At 31.7% G+C, this 14,514-nt stretch overlaps 1 protein-coding gene across 4 annotated transcripts in view; it reads right to left on the bottom strand.

Moving 5' to 3' along the window:
* The window catches only part of LOC113391990 (limbic system-associated membrane protein-like), a 153,738-nt gene that overhangs the window by 9,430 nt on the left and 129,794 nt on the right, over positions 1–14,514 (bottom strand). For all 4 annotated transcript variants that reach the window (XM_026628163.2, XM_064219361.1, XM_064219360.1 and 1 more), the window contains exons 3-4: positions 1,274–1,375; positions 60–173 (exon numbers count right to left, since the gene is read on the bottom strand). In XM_026628163.2, coding sequence (XP_026483948.1) covers positions 60–173; positions 1,274–1,375 — 216 coding nt within the window. The remainder of the gene's footprint in view (positions 1–59; positions 174–1,273; positions 1,376–14,514) is intronic.

The raw sequence follows: 14,514 nt of genomic DNA, 5'->3' as shown, positions 1-14,514 counted from the left end.
TGCTGTTGAAATCGACTAGAGATAGTTTGTGTTTTGATATTGTACTGCACAAAACGTACCTGCTGGTGAAACTTTGCACTCCAATCTTATATCTTTCCCAAGTGTAGCGTTGTAATTAGTTGGTTGTGTCAATATAATAGCATCTGTTTCTTCTTCTTCATCAGCGTCATTGCCTGGAATTATATAAAAAGAATAAATTAACATCTTTAAATATTCGACTACTGGGACCTTCTTTCTGTTACAAGAGAAGTTTGAGCTGATTACTCTAGCCAATCCAATTTGTCCTAGTAAATAAACAAGAATCAGAGCAGCCGATATAATATGTTTCCTCGCGATGTATTCTGTAGCCTCCATTTATGTAACCAGTTAAAAAAAATAGTATCAAAATTAAATTTGAACTATGGAACTTCTGTTAAGATCCAGGTGTTATAAACTAGGCTGTATAAGTTTGAAATATAAACTTCATCTAAAAATCTGTAAGAGGTCTTGACATAGGTAGTTTAAGAATTTAACAATACAATTAGAATTGTGCGCGATTATATCAACAACCTTCTAATAAGTTATGGCGGCACTTGTGACCTCTTGACACTTTAACGGAGAAAGTTAAAATGTCGCATAAATATGATTTGTGCTTTTGTATTTTGATCAAACCATTGCGCTTGGTAGCTATCAAACGACTTTTCGTCAGCGTTGTGTTCATTAAACTTTATATGTTCTCATGGTAGTTCCATGGTAGATAACCGGTTCGAAAAGATGATTCTTCCAAGAAGCAATTAGCAGTAAATTTATAAACAAAAGCTTATCGATAATTCTGCGCTGTGATCGCTTTACTTTAGTCTTTTAAAATAAATTTAATGCTACGACGTGCCCTTCAGGCTGTGTTTGTGTGTCCGTTGGTTTATGTATGTGTGTAATGTTGTAATTCGATGCAGTTTTTATTAGTTTTTAACTAAACGAATAGGTCCAGTAATCTACTGGGACATTAAGAAAAGAGCGAAGCGAGTTCGATGGAGAATTCTAATTTTAAGAACATGTTAAATATTTCGGAAATAGTTATATATCCCATACACAAAGGCTTAGACAAAAATGTGGAAACACGTTAAAGAAAGAACTGCACTGACCTTAAATAAATGGAACAAGCTAATAATAACGGATTCCCTTGAAAAGTGTACAGATGTTATAATACTATTGATGACTATATGATGCAATAAATCCTGAAGACCTTAATCTAGCAGTGTTTATTAATTGTTAGAGTTAACAAGAGTTAAAGTACCTTCAGCGTCGTTTTGTGCTTCATCGTCAGTCGCTTCATCAGCCAGCACGTCCTCGTAGTGAACATCGTCGACTTCACGACGATCCCTCGAGTGTCGGGCTTCTGTAAAAGAAATAACATTATATTATAAATATTAAATTATGTTTACATATATACACTCAGTTCCTGGATCAAACATTATTATACAGATGATAAAAAAATATATGTATGTTTATACTGTCAATCTAACTGTTAAGTTTCTTGCCGGTCCTTACAATAGAATCTACATTAAAGACATGTTTTCTCGTTTAAATATAAAATGACTTCATAAAACGGTTACAAGAATCAATTTGAATTAAGAATATGTTCGATTTCGTTCCGTAAACAGAACAATACTATGAAACTTATATAATGTAGAAATAACATCGAAGAACCTCCGACCATCACTTGTTTTACTTAAAGGCACTTGTATGCCTCTGTATCTTTATTAATCTGTTTACAATTCTAATTTACAACTGCTTAATTCTGTAGCTATTGTACAGATCTTTATAAGGACATTGAGGTAGAAGGCACTACCATAAACAGTCCCTGATATAATAGCACTTCTGTAATGCTTAAGCAAATACCTCAGGCTTGGCGATTGGACCAAGTTATAACCTTACAATATTACGACTCGTCTTATTCCTTCCTTCCTAATTTTGAGTTACGCAAAAGATAAATACACAAGTACAGTATATATGTACATATCAGTTAGAGCTTATTTAATAAATGCATGGAATTCGATTCAAAGTTAAATTCATAAGGAAGATTTTCCTATACAACTCGTAGGGGGAAATTTATAAATGACGAGATCAGTTACTTGGTTTAAATTTAAGTCATATTGCAAAGGTAATTTTAGTATTATAAATAAGTCTCCTTTGTGTATGACACAGGTTGATATTGAGAGCGCCATTTACCCTCTTCGTCTCCTCGTCACCAGTGAAGACTAACATTATTGGAACGAAGTTCTTTTACGCATCTTATAGTAGAGTGAAATGGCAAAAGGAAAAAAACATTATGTAGGTACTTCCCTCTCATTCATTTTCTCACTGTCTTTTTCTTTTATATACGGTACTAGAAATATAGTTTTGACTCCAATATACTTGGGTGCACGAGCATATGGGCCACCTGGTAAGTGGTCGTCATGGCCCATAGACAATGTCGCTGTAAGAAATATTGACCATTCTTTAAATCGCCAATGCGCCACCGGTATTTGGAGCTAAGATGTCCCTTATGCCTGAAGTTACACTGTCTCACTCACCCTTCAACCGGAACACAACAATACGAAGTACTGCAGTTTGGCGGTAGAATATCTGACTGACGGACTTGTACAAAGCCCACCAAGAACTCTATTTCTTGTCATTTTATTATTCTCAAACATTGTTAATTTATTTTATTGTGTCTTATTTATTACATAATATATGGCGTAAGGAAATTCGATCCGAGCAGGTGTTCCACGACACCTACCATTTTTCATTTAATTTGTCCTTGTGTACGATAACAGCAGTTATAAATTTTGCGCCATATAAAATATGATTATTAAAATTTCCAACACTTGCACCAAACGCTAAGCCCAGTATGTCCGCTTGTCTTTCGAGCCGGTAATAATTCTAAAACCGTTCCTCGATTTGATGTTGATACAATATGTTTAGTTTTACCTTTTATAGATCAGCTTTGAATACCTTCGATGGTTCTGTTTACTAATATTATGTGTGGTTTATTGATAGTTTATTTTACCTTCGATAATAGTTTTTTGAAGAATTTGTAGTTCGTCTCGTTAGTGTAGCTAGCTTATAACGCTAGAAGGTCTGACTTCAGTGTGTTGAGGTTTTCTGACGAGATTTAATCAGTAGCTAGAAAAATTGCAGTGTTTGGAAGACATGCCTCGGGAAGTGCGAAAATCTTGCGCTCCCACAGAACATCTTGGTCATCCCATTGGATTATGAGAATTAGACAACAGAGAATAAATCTGTGCTTGTGCATTCTAATATCCTGTGCAATTGGCTTGTCTCTCTCTTGGTAATGACATTAATATACGTGCTGCCCGTCTTCAGTTGCTCAACTTCGCATTCAAGCGAGTCGAGTCGAGTGGATGGTCGAGTAGTGTGTATACCGGTTTTCATGGGTACGCTAGTCCGAGGTCCCAGGTTCGATGTAGAAAATGTTCATTAATTTTCTATGTTGTCTTGGGTCTGGGTGTTTGTGGTACCGTCGTTACTTTTGATTTTCCATAACACAAGTGCTTTAGCTACTTACATTGGGATCAAAGTAATGTATGTGATGTTGTCCAATATTTATTTATTTGTTTAATATATGTATTTACTTCCCGATCTCAGCGCTATCAACCGGGTCCAATGTAAACCATACACGAAGCCACTCGAAATCAGTTCCACACGCACGTATATAATATGTATATATAAAGATATAGATCTCGTGATATTTAGATTCCTTTCAGAACGATTTCGAACTAATATTCTCAGATAAATAAATTACATCGTATATAAAAAGTCAAAGAGAGTTCATCATTTGTTCCGACTCGAAGCTATTCAACTCAATCAGTATGCACGGTGTTACGGACAAACCGACACGCAGTCTTTCCTCGTCCATAATATAAAATGATTTATATTCACTGAGCTAACTCATGAATAATACTAGTGCTCTATGGCGACTTCTTTCGAATTTGAAGTTAAGTAATCCAATATGATCAAGGACAATTTATTTAAATCAAAACACATCAAGTTTTTCTACTAAATATGTTAATAATAAATATTTTCAATGTCTGTATATCGCAAAGAATTAAATGTCACACTGATAATATTTTCGAATTCAAACTTATTTTGAATTATTTTTTTTTTACGAGATTTCGATGTTTTATTGTATAAGATGAAAAATGATTGTGACGTAAAAAATATCCTAAATTCATTTGAATATAGAATTGTATTTATAACCTTTTGTTATTTGGACTTTTTGGACCCGCATATTAGATTTTTGTTTGATAATCTATTACATATGATAAAATTGGAGTGTCTGTATGTAATATTAAAATATCCGCGTTTTACTAAATGCATATGTATGTATATACGGTACATATAACTAAATAAAATTTTTTACAATTTTTGTCTGTCTGTCTGTCTGTCTTTTTGTTCAGGCTAATCTCTGGAACGGCTGGACCGATTTTGACGGGACTTTCACTGGCAGATGGCTGATGTAATAAGGAGTAACTTATGCTACTTTTATTTTAGAATTATATGTAAAATAATAATAAAGTCACGCTTTTTTATTATATTCAAACGCCCACGAAGTCCCGGGCACAGCTAGTTGTCTATATAAATAAAACGGATAGAAACTATTATTAATTGTATACAGTTATTAAGTGCCTCCTTAATTATAATAATTGTTGTTAGGTCATCAGGGCCTAGTAAGATAATAACAAAGTCATTAATTAGCTCTAATTAATGACTAACCAATCACCTTGAAAATATACATTAAAGATTATTACAAAGTGTAATGTCACATAAATATATTTGTGTATAAGGGTTTTAAAGTTTGGTAAAACCAGTTATAACCGGTACGAAATATTTGAACCAATCAAAATACTTTATACAAGTAAGATTTTGTAATTATATTGGAGTTTAAAATTTTACAAGATCAAATTCAGTAGTTAATGTTTTATGAACAAAGAAATTCGTATTCAAAATTTATGTAATTTTCAAATTCAAATTTGGAACATTCTTACAATGTCTTGTTTAATTGACAGTTCTTCTATATATTTGTTGGCGGACTGGCAGATTGGCCACCAATGATGGCCTCATGGTAAATAGACACTATCGGCTATATACATTGGCACTGTAATAAATAATGTATATGTTTTTAATCACTCGTTAAATCGAAAATGCATCACCAACATTAGGAACTAGGATTTCTAAGTCCCTTGTGTCATTTGCTTGTCAACTATACTAAGAATTGCTCATTGACGATAGAATTATGATGTTAACTACACAGGCGAGCTTTTACAAAGCCCAACTATCGAGTAAATCAATCTCGACCACATGTTTACGGGTCTGCTACTAACAAAACACCAAATGAAGAATCAGATTTTAAGAATTCAGTCAAATTAAATTGAGGATTTCATTTAAACAACTTCAAGAATAATTTTCTATAAAATTACTTAAAGTTGAATCAATTAACTTTGAAATTCAACTTCAAGTATAATCAAAATGTGCTTAGTATAATGAAAAAGTACGTCGCAACGTAATTTGGTTCAATGTAACTTGTATAAGGAAGTAAGCTAACGGGCGAAGCGGGTCGTTTCAATTAATTCTAATCAACGGACAGACAACATCTAAACATATATATATAAATATAATAGGTCATCCTATACAAGACTATCTGTTGGCTAGACCTTCATTGTTCTTAGATGTTTATGTAAAAGCAATTAAAAACACATTACGTCACTTTGACATTTTTGCTTAGTGTTATAATATATTATCTGTGGTTTTTGTCTATGGTTAACTTAATTATAAACACGAACCTTGATGTTCAGTATGAATGAATGAGTCGAATGCTATTTATTGAAGCGGGATTGATCGGTTTGAAGTATTACATGTAGGTCACACACAGTAGATCTGCATGATAATGAAGTTGAGGAGAGTCAACGGATAAGTTGTTAACTATTAGGAAGGTTTACGATGGGGGTGGATAAACTAGTATACGGTTTAACTTAGCGTTGTATTTTAAATGTTGGTAAAGAGTAACTACTGAGTTTCTTGCAGGTCTACATTCCGAACCGGTGGTAGCTTCACTTAATATAGTTTCTAAAATGACAATTCAAAAATTTGTAAACCTCTACTGGTGTAAAATATATTTTGTTTTTGATGGTTCTCGATAATCTACCGTTGGGGAAACTGATCCAAAATAACCAGGACTTATACGGTGAATGCTTCGTTATAAATTTTTTCATATTTATTCCTTTTCAATGCGCCTTAGAATATCAAACTTACGAAAGTTAAACAGTTTATATGGTCCATAGACCATATAAAATATATCTCAAAGCTTACTAATCTTGGGATATTATGTTATTGTATATTTCTGATAAGTACACATGATATGATTTTTTATTTTAATAATAATTACATTTATTTGAAGTGATTGCGCACGGCTCAAACAAAAACTATAAGTGAAGGTACATGGCTACCATTAACTACCATGTAACTAAAATTAAATGCCAATATTGTTAGAGGACTGTCTTTTTAGATGAAGCATTTTCAGCCTGTAAATTTCCCACTGCCGGGCTAAGGCCTCATCTCCCTTTGAGGACAAGGTTTGGAGCATATTCCATCACGCTACTCCAATGCGGCATGGAATACACATGTGGCAGAATTTCGTTGCAATTAGACACATGCAGGTTTCCTCACGATGTTTTCCTTCACCGCCTAGCACGAGATTAATTATAAACTTAAATTAAGCACATGAAAATTCAGTGGTGCTTGCCTGAGTTTGAACCCGAAATCATCGGTTAATATGCACGTGTCCAAAACACCGAGCCATCTCGGCTCTAGGTGAACGGTCGTTACTCAAATATTTATTGATTTGGTTGAATTAGGTGAATGACGTTTTCCTCACTCACAGAGCAACAAATACTCGTAAAAAAAGTTCTTAAAATCCTTTGTTGACCCTGCCAGTGCTGCCCTCTATTCTTTTCATGTCATGTATGCTGAAACACAGTGGTACTGGATTAGACGGTCGCTTTAATTAGCCCTTGATCCAGTTAGACTAGGACGCATGTAGGTCATCTAGTATATTTAAAATGCTTCATTTATTAGTGCATTAAGTTAATCGAACCCACGGTGCTTCGTTTAAGCAGTTTTAAGCACGATAGAGGGAATTTAATCATATATATGTTTATATATTAACACTTATAATAATAATAATAATGTTTTCTTTGTTTACGATACGTTACGTAAATCGACGTAATCACATAAGTGAGATACGGAATATTTTTTCAAAAATCAATGGAACAGTCAGTCACAGTGAATGTTTGTTTGTTTGAAATTAATTTTACAATGAAGTTGCTTTCCATAAATATTTATTTTTAGTTTATCTATCTATCTATCTATTTGACTAGAAGCAGAAGTAAAACAGTTACTTTAAACCCATGAAATCTTCATTAGGAATACCAAAAATTGATATTGTAGTTTTTAGTAAAATATTAATAACGAAATATATTTTTAGCCAGGAATCGAATTCATGTCCAGACGATGAAGAAATAATGTCATAGTGAACGAATTTTTTTTTAAAGTCATTGTTATAACATTTATTCTAATATTGAACTTATTATTGAGGAAATAAAGTCTAAATTCCTTAATCAATATTTCGTAAGTTCACCCTTTGACTATATTTATATTTTTAGATGACTCACAGATGCAGCTGGTCAAATATTTCTTATTGGATATTATTGGAACGCACAGACGGTCATCAGATCAATATATATATTTAATAGTTAAATACTGAAACATTCGCCTTATTCTAAAACTCATACTTTCATTTACTAACGAGGACTTAGACATAAGTCAACGGCATTCTTCCTAAGGTTTAGGTTCTACAAGATGCCGCAACTATTCAACAGTTGCGACTCAATTTTATTCTCAAGAAATGCAAACTGGCAAATAAATAACTTGATGTTTTTTTTTATGATAAAACTAGGTGGGTGCTTAAATGGTTGATGGTAAGTGTTCACGACCCCCAGAAATATTTACCGATCACTATATGATGGGTTGAACAGTCGCAAATAATTGTAACTCCAGAAGATAATTCAAATTGTATTCTAGAAATTTCGATAGATTTGAAATAAAAACAAATACCGGTACATTGAAAATGTCATCAACATACGTAGCAACACATCAATAGCACAGACTATAAATCTATAGAGAATTGTTAAATTAGAGAAGAAAGGAAAACCTTACTCAGAATGTACTTCTTCTTTGTTTAATCTTTTAAATAAAAGAGGATTATCAGCTAATTCGTCTTCTTTTCAAACTAATGACATCAATTAACGGAGATACTGGACTGTAGTCATTATCGTATAAAGAGCTAATGAGGCGACGATTGTGATTTCATGGACTCTTTGACTGTTCCCTGGGGAACAATTGCGAAGATATAACTCTTTGACTATGTCTTGAATTAAAAGCTTACGAATCAAGATGAATTTTAAAGGACTTACAGAACGCTATATTAAGATATTTAAGACAGACAGAAACTGAATACTGAATATTAGATTAGATATTTAGATGTTGAAAAGAGTTTCTTGCCGGTTCTTCTCGGTAGAAGCTACATTCCGAACCGATGGTAGTTTTACTTTAAATAGTTTGTTAAATGACGATACAAAAGTGCTTGTAAAAGCCTACTTGAATAAAGTGTATTTTGATTTGATTTGAATATTTTTGGACTAGATTTGGATCTTTAGAGGCTGTGAGATAATTGGAAATGAATAATTATTAAAAAAAAAAGCACTATGTATCTCTTAACAGTATTACATTATATGAAATGATATACAGAATATATTATGTAAAATATGTTAGACTATTTTTCATTTATTGCCTTCCAATCCTTCAGTTCATCTTGTATAGATATTTAGTTTCATCGGGAACCGAAAAGGAAGTCCAACTCAAACATTACAAGCATGTTATTGAACTCATTTTATTTTTAAATTCGAGTGCTTTTAAACGTACTTATAACAATTTTAGATGACCATACGTTACTACTGGTTAGTGATTGAATCTAAATGAAACCTCTAGCCTTATAATTTGTACCTTTATATAAAACAGTAATATAAAAAAATTAAATGTTCTAATTATTCTAGACAAGATGTAGAACAAATGTAGAGTTCATTCATTGTATGTTGATGAAAAAAGTGTTGGTCTTAACTAATATTATATGTAACTTAACTGATGATATGTGAGAGTTAGTTTCGTTTATTTGTTTGTCTGTTACGTTTTTCGTCTTAACATTTCAACCATCATAAAATTTTGGATACAAGTTGTCAGGGATATAGAAAAGGACAGGTTACTTAATACCTGCCTACTACTTAAATGGCAAGTTGGCTCCACGCGTGTTCGATACCGCGGGGAAACTACTTAAACATTACTTTACTTACCAAGATATTTAAAATAACAGATAAGCAGACAAACATACACTCTGTATTACTTTTACACGACCAAAAAGAATTTGATGGAATTTGGTATGAAGCGCTGACGATCAATCCATAAAACGGGAGCAAAGCCTCGGACAACAACTAGTATAAGATACATTTTAAAATTGATATTTTCACTTGAACAACCAAAAATAGATAGAACTGATTTTAAACCAGAAATCGCTTGAAATTCAAGAACTATTAAGATCCAGACGCAAGATGGTTTGAAAACATTGTCAAAGTTGTGGAATCTGACTTGGAGAAACGAAACGAAACCTATACACGACACCAGGATATTCTTGCGTCATAAATTAGGTAGGCGAATGGTCCCATGGGCCAAATTCTCTGACATTTCGCGACCGTGTTCAGCGTCTCCATGCAAAAAGTCTTTGGGGTTGATTAAGTTGACGAAGTACCAATCGAAGTAGGTGTGTAGTTTAATTCTATTAGTCATCTCTACTGTTAGCAATGAAAATTATATTATTTGTATACCTAAGCGGCTTAAGAAGCAATGTTTTGATAGCATTGAATGTTTTTTAAATGTTTATTCTAAGTTTTAGTGCGGTATAAGTGATAGGATGTTCAAAGTATAGATAAAACCTTTTTTTTTTATAGTTTGTTTTGCTGACGGTATTGTTTTTTTTTTTTTTAAATAAGGAACACTATTGTTGATTCAGCACACATAGTTTAACATTGGAATATATGCGGTTTGCTAAGAATGTCTTCAGTAGGAACCGTTTAATTGATTTTTAAAAAACAAGATTTGTTAGTCATCAAATTGATACGTGTTTTATTACTATAAATATAGAAACGCGAAACAAACGTTCCAACGAACAGATATTCTTGATTGTGGTCATAATACTTATATATATATATATATATATATATACAATAATACATATATAATAATACACATGTGGCAGAATTACGTTGAAATTGGACACATGCAGGTTTCCTCACGATGTTTTATTTCAACGCCGAGCACGAGATGAATTATAAACACAAATTAAGCACATGAAAATTCAGTGGTTCTTGCCTGGGTTTGAACCCGAAATCATCGGTTAAGATGCACGCGTTCTAACCACTGGGCCATCTCGGCTCATAATTAGTCATAGATAATTTAATTTAAAGAATTTTATAGTAAGCTTTGTCTTGAGCAATCAAACAAAACTGAGTCATGATGTCATAAACTCCAACCTCTTTCTTATAGAGATTAGAACATTGCTTTTGACATTTAAGGCTGATAATTTTTTTTAATGCAGTCTTTTAATTGAGACATTTAAGTGATGGCTATCCATAAACACCGGATGTGCAAGAAATAATAATACGGGTGATAACCCATATAACAATTACACTGGCCCAGTCATCTATTAAACTAGAATTAATAACTGGTACATAATCATAATATAAAATGCAATTTAATATAGAATTTAAATCGCTTAAGCATATGAACTTGTACCATAACCAATAATAACAAAACAGGTGGAATCCATGGTTTAACTACACGTTTGTTCGATATCCTCTTTAAACCAATATTATACAAATAAACTGTTGCTATGATCTTGGCACACATTCTCGTGGAGTATGTTTTAATACGTTGCATTGACAGTACGATACAATACATTGTGAGTAAAAATATATTGCAATATTTTGAAATAATTTATTATTTCTAAAGCCTGTTTTTCCTCAAACGAACATACTTAAGTAATATACTATTTAATAGTTATATTGATTGAGAGTCAGAATTTGCGCTGAAATTAGATATTACGTATATTTCCGAAACATAAATTATTAATATTATACATACAATACGTGCGGGCAAGTTTCCACACCACATAAAACATTGTTAACCGTTTAAAAAGATCGTAAATGTTAAAATTAGTAAAACGAACCGGATTTAATCGTTAATTTAGGTTAATTATTATAGTTTCAACTAAGTCTTTAAAATTTTATAATGTTTTATTTATATCAGATATATACAATTCCGTCATCGGTTGCAAAGTCAGCTTCGATTACAATTTACAAAATAATTTTCCAAACAGTACACAATGTTTATTTTAAATAAACATTTGGAAAATGTAATAATATAAAAAAAAAATCTTGTTATATTTTATACTTGCAACATCGTTTAATGTCAAACGAGATTGACATTTAAGTTTCGCGCGTAAAACTTTACAGACGTTCGCGAAAGTAATGAAACTCACATCACACGAATGACATCACATCTTTGAGAACGGATGTTATGATTATTTTTATTAAGCCGAGATGTTGAGATGACTCACGGGTTTTATGATTACTTTCCCGGAATTTTCTAATATGATAAGCAACACTCTCATGACTATAAACCTCTAACCTTGCGAAATTGTAATTAGTGCGAGGAACGCAAGTTTGTACGTCTTCAAACGATTGAAATTATTTTATTAACGATATTGCAATTTCGATGTGTATTATTTATTCGAATCATTACAGACTTTTTATTGTAATTAAACCAATTATGTTTATTTTTTACTTTCATCTCCATCTGATATCTATGACTATTTGTATTGCTAGATAGACACGCACACTAGTACACACGTTTTTCGACTGTCAAACGTAGCTGTGCGTGACAGTATAATAAAGATGGCTTCTTTGCTTTAGTACTTTTGCACGATACTGTAGATATAAAAATAAAATTTAAGCTATCTATTTAAGATTAACTGACTCTGACCTTGAAAAATAGCAAATTTCATTATATTTTCATGGAAAAGTTATAAAAACTATTTCCATTAGTGTAATTTGCCTTAAGATTGCAGCACATCCCTGTTTATGCAATTCATGACAATTGGTATATGATAATTGATATATTTAAGTAGAGAGATTATTTTAGCGTCTTATATCGAATAGTAATTTAAAATTCAGATGTTGAAATGAAACATTGAAATGTTAAAAGGCGTTACAACTCTAGTATTATATGTATCAAACTCATGTCAATTTATTCAAATGCATTTAAATACTTATATCAATAGTAAATATAATAAAAAACAGTAAGTAGGCTAAAAGTCTCGATTCAAAACTCGATATTTCTATTCGATTGCACAAGAGCTTAGATTAATTGTTAGATTTTACTTGATTGTTAAGAAACACATCGCGTTTTATTAAAGCTGTGAGATTATGAAGTCATTAGGGTGTTCCTCGTAAGATCGTTTAAGATTCTTATCATCTTAATAATAGTTATTACCGCCTATGCGTTTTGTTTATTTCAACATTCGTTTAAATTCACATAAAATAATGTTTAACATAAAAATGAGGATGAGAATGAATTACAGTGCGTGTAAATCAAAAAGGTTTTATATTAAATATGCGACGTTGCAATCAAATTAAACCTTCAAATTTTAATCTTATCGCGTTCAAGAATATCTACTTCAAAAAACTTACGAGTACTAATGTTAATAATAATAATAAAGTTTTGATGGATGTATGTTTGTTGCTCAATCGCGCGATAACGGCTGAACGGATCCGATTGAAATTTGGCACAGGTTAATTTTATAGGTTACTTAGGTTACTGACCCTCACATATAATATAAAAATGATTAAAATAAGAAAACACTTCTATGAAATATTTATGACTGTGTATAACGTATTTATATGAGTCAATGGATATCAATATCTCTTGGATGGTTTATCTAGCTTAGTAAGCTACTGTCCACTTCTAACAAGAGTTTTGAAATCAATATTTATGCTATGAAAATAGACAAAATTAATCCTTTACAATCCATAGATTTTTTTACGTTAACATTAAGGTTCTCTGGACTTTTTTTATATCATTGGTGGGCAAATCAGCGCTGTAAGAAATTTCTTACTAAAATATTACCCATGTGCTCGTAGTTACACTGGCTCACGCATTCCTACCGGAATACAATAATACTTGGTATTATATACTTCATCATCATCATCCCCCTGTAGATTATATGACGACTGGATGATAACCAGCCTCTCATAAAACTCCACCTCCGAGTAAAACCAACAGTATCTAGACTGTCAGAGTTATAATTATTTCAATGAACACAAAAACTTAATTATAAACCAATTAGATTCAAAATAAATTCATGTACTGAATTTTAAGATTGTATTTATAATTCATCTTGCGCGTAAACTACAACTACAATAGACTTAAAAATAGTTAAAAAAAAGAAAACAAACAGTTCTTGTTTAAAATTGGTAGGACTTGTAATGAAACGTGCATTATGTAAATATAATTTCACATATAAATAAAGACTGCGATACGAATACTAATCGCGATATTATTCAAATACAAATCCATATGTTGTTACAAGAAATCCATGTAATATCGTTACTTTAAACTGACTGACTTACTGGTATTACAATAAATTCTACGTTTCGTATTAAACAAATGAAACATACTGACAGATCGATAAGCTACGTACATGTGCTGTGAATCATTGGTCTAATGTTATATTTAAAAAAAAAAACTTTGCACGATCGAATTTTAAAATAGATTATTTAAGCTTTACTCGATCTAAAATTATGGAGATTGCGATGACATTGAGATTAATAATTTAATGTTAAACTAAAGGAAATAGCAAATATCTATGTACGAAACAGCGGAAATTAAAAAGTGATGTTAAGATTTTTCATATATAGGTTATAATCATCTTGATATTTTGTTTTGTCACGCGGCATAGAATATGGACATAAAATTGTAAATATTATTCCATTATATTCATAATGGATTTTTAGTTGTGGCAACGTGAAAGATTATTATGCCAATGTCATATGCAATATGGACTGTCGTGTTTCTAGCTGTCACGTTGACTAAAGTTTTTTTTTCCTATTTATGGCAAAAGCATTAAACCATGCAGCCATATCCAATGTTTATTATAATTGAGTACATTAATTTATAAAATTAAATACATATTCCAGAACAATTTCTAATTGATATACATAAAGGTCCAATAAAGCTTATAAAAAAAATGATAGATAGTAGTATGGAGCTATGACTATAATTTTGCGCGCCAAAACAGAAGCGTCGAATGAC

Source organism: Vanessa tameamea, chromosome 27 (genome assembly GCF_037043105.1).
Source record: "Vanessa tameamea isolate UH-Manoa-2023 chromosome 27, ilVanTame1 primary haplotype, whole genome shotgun sequence".
Taxonomy (NCBI): Eukaryota; Metazoa; Arthropoda; class Insecta; order Lepidoptera; family Nymphalidae; genus Vanessa; species Vanessa tameamea.
Note: the sequence above shows the minus strand (reverse complement) of the source record. Positions and strands in the feature narration are given on the sequence as shown.